This window comes from Fistularia commersonii, chromosome 21 (genome assembly GCF_037954325.1).
Source record: "Fistularia commersonii isolate RoL2024-O1a breed Wild chromosome 21, RoL_Fcom_v1.0, whole genome shotgun sequence".
NCBI classification, from domain to species: Eukaryota; Metazoa; Chordata; class Actinopteri; order Syngnathiformes; family Fistulariidae; genus Fistularia; species Fistularia commersonii.
The window spans coordinates 3519693-3540506 of record NC_141304.1 but is presented as its reverse complement, the minus strand read 5'-3'; the positions used below and the strand labels follow the sequence as shown (position 1 = coordinate 3540506).

Genomic DNA, 20814 nt, shown 5'->3' with positions numbered 1-20814 from the left:
AAATACGTGTGTGTGTGTGTGTGTGTGTGTGTGTGTGTGTGTGTGTGTGTGTGTGTGTGTGTGTGTGTGTGTGTGTTTGTTGTTTGTCAATTACGGTCAATTAATCAATTAGTGCACTTTCCCCAACCTTTTTTGTACCAAGAACCAGTTTTATGCATGAAAATGTTTCCGCAGACCGGTTAGAGGCCAGGGGTTCAAATCATAAAAACTTTCGTCAGTTCACAATATTTAATCTGAATACAACGGTAACTCTTTATATTAGGTAATTACAATGTTAAGTGCGGCAGAAAGGCGATAAGATCTGGAAGGTCTACTGAAAAAACATTAATTTGTGCCAAGAGAGATTTTCTTTGTGGACCAGTACCAAATTATCTATGTACCAGTACCAGTCCAGGAACCAGGGGTTGGGGACCCCTGAATTAGTGTGTCCGGACACTTGAATGAGAAGATGAATGGATCTGTGTCTCTATATGTGGCCCTGTGAATGGTCCAGGGTGAACCTACTCTCGACCAATCACTGCTGGGATAGGTTCCAGCCAATAAAGTAATGGGCTGAACCAGGTGGCCCTGCTTACAGCATGGCTGTAACAATAATGAATAATCAATGAATAATTAATCAATCAGACGGAGGAAAATCTCACCCAGTGTGATAAATAACTTTATTGTGTATCATCTGCTGCATTTTCTTTTCCACCGACCCTTAACACAAGGAGTATTTAGAACACATTCGACCTGAAATGTTCATAAATAGTGACAAATGGCATCCCTTTCCAAAGCTTCTAGAGGTTCTCCGGTGAGTGTTGATCAGCTGCTTTTCCATGAATGTTCTTAAAGCTGCTCAGGGGAGAGCACTAACACAGGCCTTTAGAAAAATAAGAACAATAATCAAAAACATTATAAATAATGTAATTCTCAGAGAATCATAAATAATGTGACAGAAAATTTACAGACAACCAGGCTCCTGGAACACTGACCACCTTCGAGTGGAGAAGCACAACAGGCTGCTCAGAGAAGAACCGCTCAGAGTCATACAGGAAGTAGGTTTTGTCTCAACGGGCTCACCCGGTTCACTGAGGAGCTGATTTGACAGGATGCCCTTAAACGCATTTCTGATAGCTGTAGTGTCATGAATTGATCAGCAGGTGACGCAAGGGGCAAAGTTACAGCTGAGCCGCTGTGGGTGGTTGACAGTCGGAGGCCCCCCTGCTCAAAGTTGGGGACCCTCATCTCCACCTCATGCTTCTGCAGAATTCGGTTGATGCTCAGATCCTCAGCAACCAGAACCTTGCTTCTGTTTGGGACGTGACACAGCCGGCATGCCGTTCTCGTCCACGCACCAGCACCGCCCACGCTTCTTTCCCCGGGACGACCAGCACTGCGCCAAGAAACAAAACAAAAACAGGATGGAGGCTGGGGTCAGAAATGCAACCCCCCCACGGGGGTAAGGGGTGGAGGGTGGAGGGTGGGGAGCTGTGGGTCAGAGCTCTGTCATCTTTCGTCCTCCAAAACACACCCTCACCTGTTTCCTCCTGAAGAAGCCACGCTGGTCACAGTTGGGCATGTAAATGTCCTGACCGGACTGGAACAAATGGGCGTCCAGGCCTCTGATAAGTGTCGTGAGAAGTTTTCGACATGGCGCCTGCAAGAGAAGAGGTTTGTGAACATCCAGATCCTCCCCTCCTCTCCCATAAGTGACTCACTGTGAGGAATATTGTTCTTTACCTCGTCTGGATTCTCGGTTGGGGCTGCATCTGGAGACAGGAGACCACAAAAGCACATAGACGATATTTTTTATTATTCTTTAAATCTCATATCATGGAAAACAACAACAAGTTAGGACTGGTTTTGTTGTGCCAATTCATCCATCTACCCTTCTTTCCCTCCATCCATCTATCCCTTCTTTTCCGTGGCCACATCATTATCACCCTGCGACACAATGCAGCTTGACTTAAGTATTCAACTTTATCATGTTTCTCCGTGCAGAACCAAAGCCAACATGTTCCCATATTTGACCGAACATCTGAGATCCCCTGCTGTCTCCTGAAACAAGAACCTTTCGTTTCCACCCGGGAGGCAGGTACCGTTCGCCTCCCTGCCAAACACACCTGGCAGATACAAGTCAAGTCAAGTTCATATCTATGTCTCCTGCCGTGTTCCGTGAAAAGAGAGAAGGGAAAACAGGATGTGACCCGTCAGGGGAAAGGAGAGGAGAGAGATGAAGACCTTGGTGGAGGGAGGAATGTCTCCAGACTCCTCTTCCCAGCACGGGGCAGGAACCTCACCTCCTGTCTGGATCTGCTCAGTGGAGCTGATGTTGGTGCCGTTGCTGCAGACGCCACGGCCCTCCAGCAGGGTGCGGAGGGGCTTGGGGTCGTCCTCCAGAGGCGCGCAGCGTAGACCACGGGCGCAGCTCAGAGTGTAGACCCCGCAGGGCTCCCCGGCGGCTAGCGCCGTCACATTGGAAGTCTCCAACAGCAGACTTTGTGTGGGCTTCACCTTGCATGAGGAGCATCCTCTGGACGGCTGCCTGGGGTCGGACAGCACCGACTGCAGGACAAGCAGCAGCAGGACGATCACACCCACAAACATCTTGGAAGCTGTCCCCAAATCAAACAGATCTTGGCTCGTCTGCGGTGTCAACCTCTTCTATTTCCTGCAGCGGTCTGTCGGAGGACACAGGGATTCGCTCGGGCAGAGGAACAGCGCTAATGAGGCTGACAGACGCTGCTGGCTGTGGCTTTTAAACAGCGGGGGAAAGGTATGGGAGGCCACGTGATGGAGAACGATACTTAGTTATCATTTCCACACAGCTGAGCACACCCCGTTTGTCCTCATTGGTGACACACACAGACACACACTATCGTGGGTCATCTTGAAGGATAGTAATGTTTTCTGCCATAAAGCACCAATTATAACAGATATTGTTCCAGCCTCTCCAGCTTTTCAACAAATCATGAAAAAGGGAATGATGGCAATGTTTCTCCAGGTGTTGTGCAACCATGAGCCGCTGAGACCAGAACAATCGGCGGAAATCATTAAAATGGAGCGATAAATCAACAGCCATGTTGGGACATTTGCCCCACCACCACCAGCGAGGGCGGAGTGGAAATTTACTCAAATCCGATGAGGTAAGAGGTAATGGTGTGAGCGCAGGTGATGAGTTCATGGCGGTGCCCGTTGTAATTTCCGCGGACTACAGGGATTCGGGAATACTGGACTTTAACAATAATCTGAAATGTAGTAGACAATAGGTTTGGATAAATATGCCTAGGAGGTGGGGGGATTACACGCAGCTTCTTGGAATAATACAAACAAAGAGAAATAAATGCAGGACTTATTTACTACATTCATCCAAGCCTCCACTTGTATATGATGTATTGTCACTTCTTCAAAAAAAAATTAATCTGTCGGCTATAATTGCAGGAGAAAGATTTGGAGGAAATGGTGGCGGTGCTGAAGGAGTGCCACTTAAGGTTGGATGACTAACACATTAATAGCCACCAGTTGCAAAGTTCCACCCTGCAGATTCCTGTGTGTGTGAGTCACCGACAGATTGGCACAGAAGGTCTGAAGAATCCAGTGTTCATCCAGGAGAAACATCATGACGGCCTCACCATAGTGTGGGACAGGAGAGCGGATACTTGAAGTGACAATGAGTCCAGGAAACACATACAGGTATAAGGATTCATTTTTATTTTCTGTTGTAAGAAACAGAAGTAAAGGTAGGTCAAGGGGTGCAATGAATGCCTCTCTTTCCAAACCAATCCACTATTTTGTGTTTCAAAGTGCACCAATACACTATTTTGTGGGTGTAGGCGCGTGCGTGTGTGGGGGGGGGGCAAACAGCGTCTGCAGAGCTTCAGCAGAGCGCTCCAACGCAAAAACACGTCATGAACTGCACTTATGGGATTTCTCTCCAGAACACGCGAACGCCTCATTTCCGGGCCGTGGGCGGGACTTCCGCCCGCAGGTCATGTGACCGCAGCTCCGCCCCCCCAACCCCCCACCCCCTCCAGACCGGGAAGCCGCCGACGAGCGAACTTCGAGTCGCAACTTGTCGCAACATTAAGGAAACGGCTCGGGGACACACGGCGATTCTATCGCGATACGGCGGCGACCCGGAGCTCGCCAGCGGTTCGGGGGACACGGTGAAGCGTTTGCTGCAGCTCGTAAATCACTGAAGCGGCGGAAGCAACGGTGTCGGGTGTGTTCCACCGCGTCCACGCACCGAACGAAACTCTCGTCCGGCTTTTGCCCGACGAACTGCCGGTCACTTTGCGGACCCCGTGAACCGAGATCCCCAGATCTGGTTCGTGAGTTCAGTCCCCGAGGAGGTGAACATCCGGAGGGCGCATTTCCCGACGCAGAGGTGTGACCGTGAAGGGGCCCGGAAGAGCCAGACAGAAAAGGTGCAATCCCAGAGTCCCCCCCCTCCCCGCCCCCGCATCGATTGCGTAATCCGCCGGTGAAGGTGCGTGATTATGATGATGAGGAAAATTAGGATCCTTTCCGTCTGTCACCAGGCGTTCCGTTCCGGTTCCGGTTCCGCCTCTTACTCTTCCTGCTCCCAACCTGCAGGTTCTCTATGTTTGTCTTGATATTGCTTTTTTTTTATGTCATTCTCAGAGGCATTTAAATTATATCTCATACCTTATACCTTTAAGGAGATGGACTTTAAAACAAACCATCTCCAAGGTGACTTTCCTACCTGTTAAAAATAAATATATCCCCGCTCGACTCGCCTACAAATGTCAAGCACCTCCAGGACACATAAAGAACTCAAAATGCTGGCAGACGATCCAGAATATATATAAATTGTCAACTAATTAATTCAGCTAAACCTGTAATTACCTGATAATGTGATCATGAAGAAGCCTGATGAAATTCATACTAAATCCAGTTCTTGAGGTCATTGTTCTCCACAGCTGTTAACTGGCTGTAAACACCCCCCCCACCCCACCCCTCTTCTGTAGACTGTAATGATCTTCCAACATGGACGACATCAACCTCCACTATCGTTTCCTTAACTGGAGGCGAAGGATCCGTGAAGTGCGGGCAGTGCGCTCCCGGGAACGGCTGAAATGTATGCTGCGGGATGGGGACGTCATCAGGTAGTCAGAAGACCAGATATTGTGTTCTTGTCTCCATCCGTCCATCATGACATTCTGCGGATCCGTCTCCTCTGCTTTGGATTCTTAAGGTACAACGGGAACTCCGATGAGGTTGGCTGTTTCGTGGCCGCCAGGCCGCTGTCGAGGAAGAATCGTTACTTTGAGGTAAGTGCCCGCTCACAAAGGTCTGCTTCACGGAGTGAGGTCAGGGGGGGGGGTTTCTCGGGTTCTCAAGGTTCCTCCCACAGTCCAAAAACATGAGGAGGTTCAGTTTAGACCCTGCATTGTTCAGACGTGTGAATGAGAGGACGAATGGTTGTATTGTCTCTATAGGACATGTGGGTGATCAAGTGAATGGTTTTATGTCTCTGTGGCCCCGTGATCAAATCGGGGTTGAACCCTCTCCTTCAATCACAGAAGGGATAGCCACCACCCTGTGTGTAGGATAAGAGGCAAAGAATAAAAAAATTCTTAAAATCGGTGTTAAATTTGCAGAAAAAGTGGAAAAAAATTCAACAGATAACTAGTGGGCAAGGATTCAAAACCTTGAAACCTGATTTTTTAAATAATGTATTTAATCAATTATATCAGTGATTACATGTATATCAATGTGTGTGTATATATATACATATATAAATGTGTGTGTGTGTATGTGTATACTGTAATTTTTCGGACTATTGAGTACACCTAAATACAAGCCACACCAGCTAAAAATAACTAAATAAATACATGTGTCTACATTGTAACATGAGACATTCACATAGAAAGATGTTACACAGATATTTTTTTTTTTAACTTTTAATATACATACTTATAATATCCACAAATATGTTCTGGAAATACTTTTTTCTGAAAAGTGTCTGGAACAAGGCTGATGAAAAGAATCAATATTAAATAACACAAGGAAAAGTCCATCCATCCATTTTGTATCCCTGCTTTGTCATACTCTAGCTGATCAGTATCTTCATCTTCCTCCTGCGCACTAAAACCATTAATGTTGTCTTCTTCAGTGTCAGAATTGAACGGCCTCAGAATTTTACGGAAAAAAATCCATAAATTAGCTGCATCATTGTTTAAGCTGCAGTGTTCACAGCGTGTGCAAAAAGAAACAACTTATAGTCCCCTCACAGCCCAACCCTGTGGGGGTCCGGCAATTCTACACAGACTTATAGTCTATAGTGATGAGGTTTTTATTTGGACTGTGACACACTTTTATTTACATCACCCTGTATCAGTAGCTGGAAGTTCCTTCACTGGACCTCGAAGTGCTCCTTGTTGCCTTGATGTGGGGGCTGATGTGGCTGAACACAGTTGTGTTGCAGCTTTTTGTTTGTTTGCCATAAGTATTTCTCTTCCCGAGTTGTTCCTCCTGTCAAGGCTGCGTCTTCCAGCCCATCTAATGATTATTGAGCTGAACAGGTCCAGACCCGTCTGCAGCCACCTGACAGACGACAGGCTTCAGTCTGTCTTTTTTTTTTTTTCTTCTTTTTAATCTCAGCGGACAAATTGGTTGCTGGGGGGACAGCATTGGAAAATAAACGCGTCTGTTTTGTTTATCTCGCCCGTCTTTCGTGCACGTACAACATCAGGACGGTGATTAGCAACCTCTGCTCAGACTTGCCCGCATCCGCACTTACTGACAAAGTAACCAAGCATCTCAACCTCTGTACTTACATGTGTTTCACCCCTGTGACACACACACACACACACACACACACACACACACACACACACACACACACACGCGCGCGCACACACCCCGAAGAATTGCACTCCAGGAGTGAGGAAGCCTCCTTCTCCTAGTGGATATAGGAGGACGAAAACTGACGGCTGTGTTTGGTTGATAACTGACAGAAGACAGAAAGTTTTGTCCTCTAATGTTGGAACTGGTTGTAGAAGGGGATTGGTTCTTCCTCTCCAGCACTGAGGTCGTGAGAAAGAACTCCAGCCCCCCACTCCTTCCCATGGACGTGGCAGCAGCGCTCTGAGCATACTGGCCCAGGCCGGGCTCCCCCAGGGAGGGAGTCAGACGGTCAGCATTCAGTTGCGATAACAATAGCGGCTGACCAGCTCTTCACCTCTGCCACCTGACCCTCATGGATACAGCAAGGAGAGGGATAAAGTGCACACAGGTGCCACACAGGAAACAACGTTAAAAGTTAGAGAATGGGGAAGGGGGCGGGGCTGAGACCGGTGTGAATCACACAGCAATGCCTTCACCAGATGTCAGCCCTGAGGAACACCCAGGGGGGTTGGACAGAACTTTCTCCATGTGACTGAATGTCCTCTGGGAAAGAAGGACCTCAGACCCCCCCCCCCCCCCCCCCCCCCCCCCCCCCCGCTGATGATCCAGAAGATCTCATCCAAGGTGCATGCTGAGGTCACGTGACGTAAAAAGGTACAAACGGTATCAGCATTAGAGCTAATGGTGGGTAATAATTCATGCAGTGAGGTCCCATATTTATAAGAAGAAACAACATTTAGGAGGAGCCAGTGCACCACAGTTCAGCGGGTGGCGGCTCTTCACATCTGGGATGTTAGGCAAGGGTTAATCTCTGTTTCCTGTTGTATCAAAGCAAACACTCGCATTCACTTTCCGGGGAAAAGCGACCACAGATTAAACGGAGCCATCTGGCTTTGAGCAGGCAGCCATGGCTGCAAGTCCCTGCATGAATGGTCTTCCTCCACAGGGTCGGGCTGCGAGGGGAGGAAGGACACCAGAGAACGATCCAGGCCGTCCATGTCACGAGTCAACTTAAATATGCATAAAATATGTGAATTTACCTCAAATTAATTTAATATGACATCTTCGTGCTTGGCCTTTGAGAACCAAGCTGTGGGAGTTTGGGAGCTCAGCCTCCCACTGCGCAATGAAACCCCTCTTAGGTTAGCATTCCTGCTCGCAGGGTCAGAACAGTCAGCGGCTGCGAGTGTCTGACACACACACGCACATCTGCAGACACTCTCAGTACCATGAAAACTGAATCCGAAAGATGTGCCTTTGCTTGCCATTGAGGCCGGCATTGGAAGCCGGTCTTCCATGCCAGCAGACGGTAGAAGAGTAGCAGCAGAAGTACAGGTTCTCATGGCTCGATCTGACTTTTAATGTCACAATGACAAAAAACACTGCTGACGACCATCTCTTGTTGATGTGACCTGCAGGTGACCATCTTGGATACTGGAGTGAGAGGGATGATAGCTGTGGGTTTAGCACCTCACTTCTACAAACTGGACCACCAGCCGGGCTGGCTCCCCCACTCAGTGGCCTTCCACGCAGATGACGGCAAGTATGTGGCTGTGGTTGTCTCCGACCTGAGCATTTGTAACGGCTGTGACCCCAGGGCAGCAGCAGTGCTTGGTTTCATGTAGGCGTGTTATTTAAAAATGCCGTACTCATAGTGCTCGGGTTAACTACGACTGCCATCGGTACCGATGACCTACAGGGTGCCTTTGGAAACTGGGCTACTGTAGGTCAAAGAAGGAGAGGAGGAAGGCATGTTCAGAAGCAGAGAGAGAAGAAGAAAGACAAGGGTCTGGGTCTGAGAGTAGGGACATTGAATATCGGAATTATGACAGGAAACGGTAGGGAGGCGGTCGACATGATGCCAAGAAGTCAGGTAGATATACTGTGTGTCCAGGAGACCTGGTGGAAAGGTAATAAGGCTAGAAGCTTAGGAGCAGGCTTCAAGTTGTACTGTCATGGCACTGACAGAGAGAGAAATGGAGTAGGATTTATCTTGAAGGAGGAGTTTGTTTGGAATGTTCTGGAGGTGAAAAGAATGTCAGATAGACTTATGAGTCTGAAACTGAAGGTGTGATGCTCAATGTTGATAGTGGCTAGGTCCCACAGGTGGGAAGTTTGAGGAGGAGTAGTAGTTCTGGAATGAGTTAGATAAAGTGATGCAGAATATCTCCAGAGATGATAGAGTGGTAATTGGTGCAGACTTCAATGGGCACATTGGTGCAGGTAATAGAGGGGATGAAGAACTGATGAGCAGATTTGGTATACATGATAGGAACGCAGAGGGACAGATGGTGATAGAATTTGCAACAAGGATGGAAATAGCTGTAGTGACCTCTTTTTTCCAGAAAAGACAGGAACATAAGGTATCTTGTAGGATTATGCAAGTAGACTACATCTTTTATAGACGAGGTAATGTGAAAGAGATATGCAAAGTAGTTGTAGGTGAGAGTATCGCCAGAAAGCATTGGATGGTGGTTTGTAGGATGACTGGTGACAAGGAAGATCAAGTGGACAAAGGTAGAGCAGAGGACAAAGTGGTGGAAGCTGAAAAGGGAGGAGTAGTGTATGGTTTTCAGGGAGGAGTTGAGAAGGGCTCTGGGTGGTCAGGGTGAGCTTCGAGATGATTGGACAACAACAGCTAGTGTTATCAGGGAGACAAGTAGAAGAGTACTTGGTGTGTCATCTGGAGGGAAAGTAGATATGGACACTTGGTGGTGGAATTAGGAAGTGCAGGAGTATATACAGAGAAAGCAGTTAGCAAAGAAAAATTGGGACTCTGAGAGGACTGAAGAGAACAGACTGGAGGACAGGGAGATACAGCATAAGGTAAAGATAGAGGCAAAACAAAGGGCGTACGATGACTTGTATTCTCGGTTGGACTGTAAGGAGGGAGAGAATGATCTATAAAAATTGATAAAACAGCTAAAGATGGAGAGGATGTACAACATGTGATTAAGGATAGAGAAATGTATTGACAGATGCTAGAAGAGTGATGGGGAGATGGAAAAAGTACTTTGAAGAACTGATGAATGAGGAAAATGAAAGAGAGGCAAGGGTAGAAGAGGTGACAATTATGGACCAGCAGAGATAAGTAAAAGTGAAGTGAGGAAGGCATTGAAGAGGATGAACAGTTGAAAGGCAGTTGGTCCTGATGATATACCTGTGGAGGTGTGGAAATGTCTAGGAGAGGGAGCAGTAGAGTTTCTGACTAGAGTGAGAAGATGCCTGAAGAATGGAGACTAAGTGTGATGGTGCCCATTTTTAAGAATAAGAGGGATGTGCAGAATTGTGGCAACTATTGAGGTACACAGTTTTTGAGCCATACAATGAAGTTATGGTAAAGAGTAGGTGAAACTAGACTAAGAGCAGAAGTGAGCATTTGTGAACAGCAGTAGGTCTTCATGCCTTGAAAGAGTACCACAGATGCAGCATTTGCTTTGAGAATGCTAATACAGAGAAGGCCCGAGGGAGCTGCATTGTGTTTTTGTAGACCTAGAAAAGGCATCTGACAGGGTGCCAAGAGAGGAACTTTGGTATTGTATGAGGAAATCTGGAGTGGAACAGAAGTGTGATACACTGGTGCAGGACATGTATGCTTGCTGTGAGACAGTGGTGAGGTGTGCTGTAGGTGTAACAGAGAAGTTCAAGGTGGAGGTGGGACTCCATCAGGGATCAGTTCTGAGCCCGTTCCTGTTTGCAGTGGTGATGGACCGGCTGACAGATGAGGTGAGACAGGAATCTCCATGGACCATGATGTTTGCAGATGACATTGTGATCTGTGAGCGCAGAGAATAGGTTGAGAAAATTCTAGAGATGTGGAAGCATGCACTGGAAAGGAGAGAAATGAAGGTTAGCAAGCAGCAAGACAGAGTATATGTGTGTGAATGAGAAGAACCTGGGTGGAACGGTGAAGCTTTCATGCACTTGGGGTCAAGAGTCAAGAGCAGCAGAGAGTGTGGAAAAGATGTGAAGAGACAGGTTCAAGCAGGTTGGAATGGGTGGAGAATAGTGTCAGGTGTACTATGTGATAGAAGACAATCAGCCAGAATGAAAGGAAAGGTTTACAAGACAGTGTTGCTAGCGATGCTGTTTGGGCTAGAAACAGTTCCAATGACGAAAAGACAGGAGGCGGAGCTAGAGGTTGCAGAGATGAAGATGTTAAGGTTCTCTTTGGGAGTGACCAGGATGGATAGGATCAGGAATGAGTCTATCAGAGGAACAGTACATGTTAGATGTTTTGGAGAGAAGATCAGAGAAGCCAGACTGAGATGGTTTGGTCATGTACAGAGGAGGGATAGTGAATATATTGGTAGACGGATGCTGGAATTGGAGCTGCCAGGCAGGAGGTCTCGAGGAAGACCAAGGAGAAGATTTATGGACAATAGTGAGAGAGGAATATGAACGTAGTTGGTGTGAGAGGAGGATACAGAGAATAGGATTAGATAGAGTAGGTTTATTCACTGTGGCGACCCCTGAAGGGAAAAGCCAAAAGGTGAAGTGGAAGATACATAATCACATCCCATCATTTACCCTGAAGAAGCTCTCACTCCACCATAGACTTCTTGGTGTGACTCTGGCCTGCATTGTGGAGAGGAAATGAAGAGGCCTTATGAATCGGCTACTCCGTTCTCATGAATCACAACCAGCTTCAGTTCAAACACGAGAAGTAATGTGGCTGTTACAGCCACTCCTGTGCATTCACATCTTCTTCATTACCTCAGGGAAGCAGGAGCATGCAGGCATCCTCAGGTGTCTCATGTTCCTAAAGGGTCATGACTAGCAGAGTAAATGTCAGCATTAAGTTAATTTAAGTCAGAATGAACGTGGAAGTGCTCACGGTGCGTTTACTGCCCACTCACATCTCGATTGTGGAGTGGGCAGACCCCGGGATCAGACCCCGTCAGCTGGGGTCTGATCCCAGAGCTGGAGCAGCTCACCAGCTGTGGTTTTGTCTCGCAGACTTTACAACGGAAACACCGTAGGACAGCAGTTCGGTCCCAAGTGCAGCCGCGGTGACCGAATTGGCTGTGGGATTTCCATGGACGGCGAGGACGGACAGCTAAGCGTCTTCTTCACCAAGAATGGCAAGGAGGTACACGCTGCTTTCCCACTCCACTTTGGAAGCATCTGTTTGTTCAGTCGTTCCCATTCGACCCAGACGAGCACATGTCTCCCAGGTGGGCAGTGTGGACGTCCCTGCATCCCACGAGGGCCTCCACCCAGCTGTGGGGATGCACTCGCTCGGGGAGGAGGTTCTGCTGAACCTGCACGCCGATTGGGGTGTTGAGGAGGATGACGGCCAGATGATCGTGGACAGCCATGAGGACGACTGGGGCCGCCTCCACGACATCAAGGTGACGGGCATGGTGAGTCAGTGAACCATACACACCCATATCCACACACACCCAGTGTCCACGCACATGCACGCCCTCACAAACATCTAAGGATGAGGTGGATCAGTGGATCTGCATCAGATCACTAGACGTTTGAGAGCAAAACCCATCTGTTGATGACTGATGAACAACAAACGGTCTCCTCCTTCAAACACACACACACAAACACACCCGTGACCCGACAGGGCGCCGTGTCTGTGCTTGACTCACACTGATGTTCGCACAACGTGAGACAAAAACAAGAAGGTGGGAGGACCGGATTGCCCCGGAGGTGAATAACCTGCATGTCACCAGGAGGCCTGACGTGCCGAGGTGCTCCTGCTTGGAATCCCTGGACCGCAGTCTGCGGGGGATTCCAATGACGGCTCTGGAATCCGCTAATGACTGCCAGGTTGTTGTGTTTCGATTGAAACCACCCGTCTCTCCACCAGCAGGTCACAACAGAAGACTGTGAGTCACCTTGAGGCCCTTGCTGTGACCCTGAACGCAGCACAGGTTTCAGCACCACGCTGCGTCAGTGTCTCTGGAATCGGGCCGCTTTTGACTTTTAAGCTATTTAGAGTATCTCCCTGATGGGAGACATGGGAGGAATGGACTCCACGGGCGGAGTTGTTTGTTTTTGATGCAGGGCTTTGCTCCAACGGTAGGTCTTGAAGCGGATCTCTCTGAGGCTCCTCTCTCTGTGGCGAAGAAAACAGGGGTTCTGAAGCCATGGCTTAGACCCAGACTTGCAGAGGTTTGAGGAGCTCATAGAGATTTGAGTCCCTCTGGAGACTCTTCACAACACTGTCTCAGACGCTGATAGAAAAGGCGGAGTGTTTGGTCAGCACTTCTTTTCAAAGTAAAGATGTTGGAGACACAATGGAGCAGAGGTTAGTGCTTCCACCTCACAGCTAGAAGGTCTCTGGTTGGATTCCTACAAGGGGGGCTTTCTGTTTTGCGTCTCCATGTTCTCCCCATGTCTGTGTTGGGTTCTTCTGACAGTCTCAAAACCTGCAGGAGTGCATTGGAGACCCTAAATTGTCCAGACATGTGAATGAGAGGGTGAATGGTTTTATATTTTTCGAAGTGTGCGTGCGGGCGCGCGTGCGTTTGTGTGTGTGTGTGTTTGTTGCTGGTGTCGATGTGTGTTGAATACCTGTGTTTCCCTCACAGCTGCTGGAGTACGTGGGAAAAGGGAAGAGCATCGTGGACGTGGGTCTGGCTCAGGCTCTGCGGCCTCTGGACACACGCGCACACTACTACGAGCTGGAGATCATGGACGCTGGAGAGAAGTGCTACATTGCCCTGGGGCTGGCGCGCAGGGTAACCATCTGTCTGAGCCGCTGTGCTGGTTACTGTAACCTCACACACACACATACACATACACACAGTCACACTCATATGACACAAGTCCCATGCTGGTGTTCATCTGGTCACTCAAGCAGGATGTCACAGTGACATCCAGAACAGCTGCTTCCTTCTTGTCCTTCCCACCGGGTGAAAGGTGTTATCTAACCATGGGTTGCCATGGTGGTGTGAAAATTGTCTGGTCTGAGAGCAGGTTTGTAGATGGTGACCCAACACCGTGTTCGTCCCATCAGATGGAAACCAAACCGACCGGGCCGGACAGTGTGCAAAACGGCGTCTGACTGGCCCTGCTGATTGTTTTCCAGGAATTGTTCTCTCTGGAGTTACAATCACAGCCACCGGTCTTTCCAACATCAATCTGCTGCAGGATGTGTGATTGAACGCCAAAAATAAGAAAGGGTTCCGCAGCTGGCCCCCCTAGCAGATCAGCACTCCTTCTGTGACCTCCAGCTGAAGGTCTTCTCACTCCAAGTCTTGAACTTTGCTCTGGTCCTGTTTGTTTTTCCTTTTCCTTCCAGCCTCAACCTGTCGCATATCACGGGACTCGCTCACCGCCTCAGGCTCTGTCCCAGGCCGCCTGAACATCCTAGGCTCTGGTTGCCTTGGTAACCTTCCCACTTATTTCTCATGGCTTTTCATTAGTCTGTTTTGGTTTCTTCACCTTTATTCACGTCAGCCATGTTTCCTAACCGCCTGCATGCTTCCTGTGCTCTGCTCGCTGAGCTCCGTCGCAGGCCACGACCTCTGGTGACCCCAGGTGATCCCTGGTCTCTGTCAGAGAGCAGCGTCTGTCCATCCAGGTCCCGCAGAGCCAGCAGAAGCCCCATTAACCCCATTGGGTTTTTCTTTTGCCATTCTCACCCACTGGGGATCAGAGCTGGGGGGGGGATGTCATCCGTCCATCCATTCATCATGTCGTAGATTTGAAGACGTCCTGTTGTTGTTGAGTCCCAAGCCTGTCGATCATTTCCTGTCTCCCAGGACTATCCCAAGAACAGACACCCAGGCTGGAGCCGTGGGTCCATTGCTTACCATGCAGGTGAGGCTGTCAGTTTACAACGCTAGAGCGTGTGTGTTCCAGCCCCCTCGCCGCTGATCACATGGCAATGTCGTCCTCTAAATGGCTGGGGTGTCTATCCTCAGACGACGGGAAGCTGTTCCAGGGCAGCGGGGTCGGCGACGCCTTCGGGCCACGCTGCTTTGAAGGAGATATAATGGGCTGTGGGATCATGTTCCCACGCAACTACAGCCTAGACGCTAGAGGTGAGAGTCGCCGCACTCACAGTGGAACCTGAATGAGTCCTCTGTCTATCCTGTAATCACTACCTCTATCCGTCCAGATGGCGAAGACGACTGGGACCTTGAGGTGTTTCCAAAACCTGGTGAGGTTCAGAATGACTTGTACGCAGGCATTGAAGATGAGGAGAATGTAGGAGAAGAACTGGAGGGAACAAAGGTCATGGTGAGCTTTCTGCTGGAGACTCCTGAGGTCTTCTCAAGATGGTCTGACAAACCCTTCTCACCTCTGTGCCGCCCTCTTGTGGACAAACAGGTATTCTTCACCCGGAATGGGAAAGTGGTGGGCCGGAGGGAGGTGGTCCTGCCGGTCGGAGGCCTTTACCCCACCATAGGCATGATGAGCACTGGGGAGAAGGTCAGGGTGGAGCTGCACCCTCTGAGCGGCTGAGCCTTGGGAAATCTAATCGCAAATCCAGAGAGCCGGATCTGGAAGATGTAGTCTCTTCATCTCTGACACCCTCCGGCTCCGAAGCTGACCTCATGTTTGCATGAGTTTCAAATGTAAAAAAGTGCTTTATAACAGGCAGGAGGCATCAGGGAGTCTTGGGGGTAAAACACTATTTTCTGTAAAAGCATCTACATTAACGAATGTAAAAGTACAAAGATGACAGGTGGCCCTGAGGAGTGCTGTCCTTACAGACTGTCCACACATGCCTTCACACCGGGGGTTTGTCGCTGGGGATCGGGTAGTCTTCTCCAAATGCATATGGAAAGGATCTCAAGGCTTCGCTTCTGTTTCTTTTAGACTTGATATACCCGCTGAAAAAGTACGGCAAGAACAAAATCGCATCGGAGGACAAACAGACTCGATCAACTGCAGAGACGACTTTGTTTCATTTATAATATTGCCCCCTCCCACGTGGTATCACACCCGAGGCCAAAGTGCCGCTGCTTCTCGTTTTAAAACCAAGCCAAAGATACCAAGCACCTTCTGGAGGACCTGGAGCTCTGCAGGGAAGAAGCACACTGGACATGGACTTTGAGGGACCTAGTTGAAGACCCCAAGGCTGTGACCCCTCCCAGTGAGGATAACTGGTGACTAATAGTAGCTCAGATTTATGATAATTTATTAATTTTGTGTTGACAGTACAGCCATAACTAAGATTTGCTGCTCAGGTATTTTTGAATATCCAGATAGATTTATTTTTCCTCTGTAATTTGATGGTTGGTTTAATCGGACACAAGCTGCCTTTTTGCCTGTAATGCATTTTATTTCCTTTTTTTCATTTGTTTTCTGGGAATTGAAAAAAGGACTCTTCTCTGGTTTTTACACTTTTTGAGTTCCTGGTTATTTATAATCTGTTTATCTTTGACCTTTTTCACATTGATGGGTACAAAACACTTAGTATATACAGTTCGTGCCAAATTCACCCGTTCACACACGAATAAACTAGTAATAACGAAATAAGCAACTGTAAATGTTTTCATGTTTCATAGGCAAATGTGTTTTTAATGGTGTCATACTTTGTAAATATTTCTAAATGCAATATAACATTAATGACAAGTCAGTCAGATGACGAGTCTTAAGGGAAAATTAAAAGTGTCCAGGTTTCCCCTGGGGTGCATCTGAGTGCAGGTCCACGTTAGATGGAGGTTCATTTTCTTTGGCTGCCCCTGGAGGGAGTAGCAATAAGGAGAAGATACAGTGTCCAGATATACCTTACAGTGTGTCTGACTGCACAACCATATTGACACCCCCTGATACTGTAAGGTGGAATTAATAATTCATTCATGCCGTCACGAAGTGTCTACTAGCTATTGAGTATTTCACAGACCGAACATGAAGAAAGTACTTTCAGCACCTTTGTAGAGCATTTACTGAAAGATGCGTATGTTGCGTACTCATATACTTCTTTGCGATCCGTCCATCAGACGCTGTCAGCCGTGATGTTGGTGCAGGAACCAACTCATTTTCCTCACTGCGGTACATGAAGCTGTCCATGTTGAAGCAGGGTCACAATTTGCCTTGGATTTTTAAGTCTCCTGAAGTGTATCCTCTTCCAGCGTTTTAACTCTGTGGTTGTAAAACCTAACATTGAATCCAATAGTCAGCTGTTTTTTTGGATTGTCAGGCAGGTCAAACATCTGCGGTGAAAAACGGGTCAAACACTGGAAAAAAAAGGGCTGAAGTAACACATGCATCCACATTGAATGAATGAAGCAGTGAATATGAAGGTGTGATTCATACATCCACCACTAAGGTGTACGATCAATTGCCTTAATGACGATTTCGAGAAACCTTGGGGGTAAATGAGAAACCTCAGCCTCTTAAACCGAATTTTCATCCAATCTGAAATGCTGACAGTGATGTAGCTACTGCTATTTTACACAATAAAAATAATCATTTAATCCCTGTTACTTGTCTGTTTAGCACCGTTAAACCAAAGCAAATTAGTTGTAGTTGTAAAATTACTTGGTGAATAGATCCATTCTGATTCCGGTCAACAATTACACTTCAGTATCCAAATGCAATACATATTTCAACCCTGTAAAAAGTCATAACACATGGCAGGTTGTTATTACATAATTCTCAGATCCCTGTTTTAGATCACAAATATGTGTGCCAGTACACAGTAATTTCCTTGATTATTTGAAAATACTGTTCCGTGAACAATTAGACAGTAAAGCAATATGTGTTTTAATTTCACATCATTTAATTTTCACGTAATGTGGCATGGCCAATCCATGCTGGGGGGTCAGCAATTATATGTTTGCTTGTCCTGAATGGATGTCCTCTGAAATACATTCGAAAATGGGAACTTTTTCGGTGTGTGTGTGTAAAAAAATGAATTCTCGTTTAGAGTGTAATTCAGACTAAAACATTTTTTGGACGGATGAGTTTTCTGAGTGTGTAACTTTTTAAAAATAGCCTCCTGACTCAGATCCAGGTTTGCTGAGTTTGCTGGCTTCCTGGTGCTCCAGCCTGCCTTGCACTTTTTTCTTTTCTATCAAACTGCCATTCCGTCATGCACGTTTGTGCAAAGCATTTCAAAGTCCTCACATTAACAGACACCTTTGCTTGACTTTGACTATGTCCCTTTATTTCCTTTTGGTATGAATGCCCATTTAAAGCAAGGGAGGGTGTGCACTGCAGACCTGGGGTCAGAAGATGGTGCAGAGTATTTAGTATATGTTCTATGAAGGTGGCCTGGGGTTAGAGGAGTTAGAAACCCCCGGAGAAAAGCGTTGTGCACTCCTTAGCAACCATACATAAATACCTACAACCTCAGGTGAGGGAGTAAAGAGTTACGAGGACGAAGGGTGTGGAGAACGTGGGCAGAGCTTCGTGCACAGATGTAAAATACGATCTTGGAATCTGGTATTTTTTGCCTGATTGTTTGGTTGGACTCTGATGTGCATATCCAGATGCTTGAGCAGGGCGCTACAGAAAGATGTGTCACTGGATGATGTTATAGCCTTCACCAGCTGCTCCACTGAGGCAAACTCCATGAAGATCCCCTTGATCACAGCCTTGATCATGTTCTCCATACTGTCTAGGGACTGCAGAGCATCATGGGGAAAGATGATCTCCACCAGAGCCTTTTCAGTCACTCGTTTGATGACCTTGAAGATGTCGATCATGTGAAGAGACTTGCTGTACTTTGGTGGGAGGTTGAAGACCAGCCTCATGACTACAGTACGTATTATATCACTCGCCAGGTCCCTGGTCAGTTTACTGCATTTAAAACCAGTAGGCGCCTCAGGGGATGTTGGCCTTCTGGTTTCCAAGACATCAGAAGATATTTTTGGAAACTGTTGTTTGTTGGTGTCAAGGTCTTCTTGGGAATCCAACTTTTTAGGTGAAATCAAATTTTCGGGGGACTTGGGTCTGATTGTTCTCAGGTCGTCAGGTAGGGTTAAACCAGAGCCCTGGGGGTCAAGCAAGTTAGAAAACTCTGTGGATTTGACGTTGCTCCTCTCCAAGGCCTCAATGTCAGTAAAGGTTTGGAAGATCTCTGGTTTGATGACGCTCAAGTTTTCTGGTAACTTCAAGCCCTCACCAGGCTGTCGTATAGCACTGCTTGCTGAATGTCTGGCTATTTTAATGTCTCCAAAAAGGATAGCAGCTTTCTGGTAAGGCCTGCTGGTTTCCAAGCCTTCAGGGCAGGGAAGCATTTTGGGGGACCCTGCTTTAATGGTTTCCAAATATTTGTTCCAGTCTGATACGTCAATAGATTCCTTTTCTTCAACCAATGTCGACATTGTATGGGACATGGAAGTACTAGCATCCAGGCATTCGGTGGAAGTAAACATTTGGGGAAACACTTTTTTGAAGATGTTGATATCTGTCAGCAAATTTGTATCGTCGATGGGCATTGGCCTATTTGTGTTTGCTGACAGCCTAGGTATTTTATTGTCTTCGAACAATATGGTTTCCGAGTCTTCAGGCAAGGCAGAGAGTTTGGGAGAATCTGCTTGACTAGTTTTGGAGTCACCCAACAGAGTTAGACCTGCGAGTGAGGCAAGAGCTTTAATGGAGGGTGAATGTTCAGGTGACCCAGCTCTTTGGGATTCCATGACTGCAGATGCAAGCAAATTTAAATCTTTATACCCAGCAAGGCCTGCTGACTGCATGTTCATTATAATGTCTTTAAACAAAGAAGAAGATGACCTACCGGTTTCCAAATTTTCATGGGAAACATAGGACTTGGATGACCCTAGTTGGATTGTTTTCATTTCCTCCAGCCATTTCAACACTTCAGCACTTTCCCGGTCTTCAAGTAAGCTGGATATTCTAGCAGATATCGACCTGCTGATTTCTAAGCCTTCTGAAGATGCTGAATTTGCTCCAGTGGTGCTTGGACTAGCATCCTGAACAAATCTAGAGTAACCTGTGGGGGACTTAGGACTGGTAGTCCCCAAGACTTGCAGGGGGGTAAAGAGTCTGCGACCCTCTTGTCTGATGGGGAGGGGAGTCATATTTGGTTGACGCTCATGTATGGTTGGATCTGCAACAGAATGCAAAATCTCATGTGAGGCTGAATATGCAGGCACACCAGTTGTAATGGTTTCTGGGCATACACCGTGTGGGAAGGATTTGGGAGAGCCCCTTTTGATGGGGTGTGAGTCTTGTGGCCATCTCAGACCTTCTGTAGTGTCCTGGATGTCAACAAAAGTAGACATTTTATGAGATTTTGGTCTCTGAATTGCCAGTCCCTCTGGGGAGATAAAAGTTCTGTGAGCTTTCTGTCTGATGGTGTTCAAATCTCCTGCCAAAATGACACCTTCATTGGACATAGATGCAACATTACTTGTACAAGTCTTCACAAAGCAAGTGCCTTCAAGTAATGTTGATGCAACAGATGACGGAGGCCGCGTTGTTGGAAACTCATGCACAGCAGTGTTCAAGTCCTCTGGCAAAGTTAAAACTGAAATGGAATGTACATCTTCTGTTGAGGTTGAATATTTTGGGGACTCCAGCCTGATGCTTTCCAATCCTTGAGGGGAGACAAAAGTTTCAGGAGTCTCTTGTTTGATGGTTCCAAAAACATCCGTAACGTTAAAAAGTTCACTGGAATCTGGGTGAGTGCCCTCTGTCGAGCATGTCATCATTTTCCTGCCCTCCACAAACATTGAAACTTCAGGGGGCTCAGTTCTGATGGTTTGTGACACTTGCCTAGCATGGCTTACTTTTTCCCTGCTCATGTGGCTGTGTTCAAACGAGATAGAAGCTTTACCTGACTCAAACCTGCTAGTTTTGGAAGATTCATCCTTGATGGAACTGGACTTGATGTTTAAGTCTTCCAGCCAAGTCAAACTTTGATTGGAGTCCTGGTCTTCAGTCAAAGTACAACTTTCATGAGAAGAGTAGATGATTGTTTCCGAGTTTTTACCAGAAGCTTGTTCCACGGCAGTAGAGTCCACTGCCAAATGATAGCCATCAGTGTACATTAGCATTCCAGCAATGTTAGGTTCT

General features: G+C 47.3%; 2 protein-coding genes across 4 annotated transcripts; one reads left to right on the top strand and one right to left on the bottom strand.

The window, feature by feature from the left end:
* Positions 1-624: 624 nt before the first annotated feature.
* On the bottom strand, positions 625-2745 carry LOC147222092 (insulin-like growth factor-binding protein 6). The gene is made up of 4 exons (XM_086168668.1): positions 2283-2745; positions 1723-1751; positions 1520-1639; positions 625-1375 (listed from the first exon to the last, which is right to left on the bottom strand). Exons 1-4 carry the CDS (start codon positions 2587-2589, stop codon positions 1271-1273), a joined length of 561 nt encoding a protein of 186 aa, XP_086024794.1. The 5' UTR covers positions 2590-2745; the 3' UTR covers positions 625-1270.
* Positions 2746-3462: 717 nt separating this feature from the next.
* LOC147222091 (SPRY domain-containing protein 3-like) lies at positions 3463-17412 on the top strand. 3 transcript variants are annotated; one of them, XM_086168663.1, is made up of 11 exons: positions 3463-3675; positions 4974-5111; positions 5201-5276; positions 8274-8398; positions 11815-11947; positions 12033-12221; positions 13404-13553; positions 14580-14637; positions 14742-14861; positions 14939-15060; positions 15151-17412. In XM_086168663.1, the coding sequence occupies exons 2-11, from the start codon at positions 4993-4995 to the stop codon at positions 15283-15285; spliced, it is 1227 nt and encodes a 408-aa protein (XP_086024789.1). In that variant the 5' UTR covers positions 3463-3675; positions 4974-4992; the 3' UTR covers positions 15286-17412. The 3 variants fall into 3 exon arrangements, with proteins under 3 accessions (XP_086024789.1, XP_086024788.1, XP_086024787.1); XM_086168662.1 differs by lacking the exon at positions 3463-3675 and adding an exon at positions 4024-4471; XM_086168661.1 differs by lacking the exon at positions 3463-3675 and adding an exon at positions 4024-4409 and having other exon boundaries at positions 15151-17411.
* The last annotated feature ends 3402 nt before the right edge of the window (positions 17413-20814 follow it).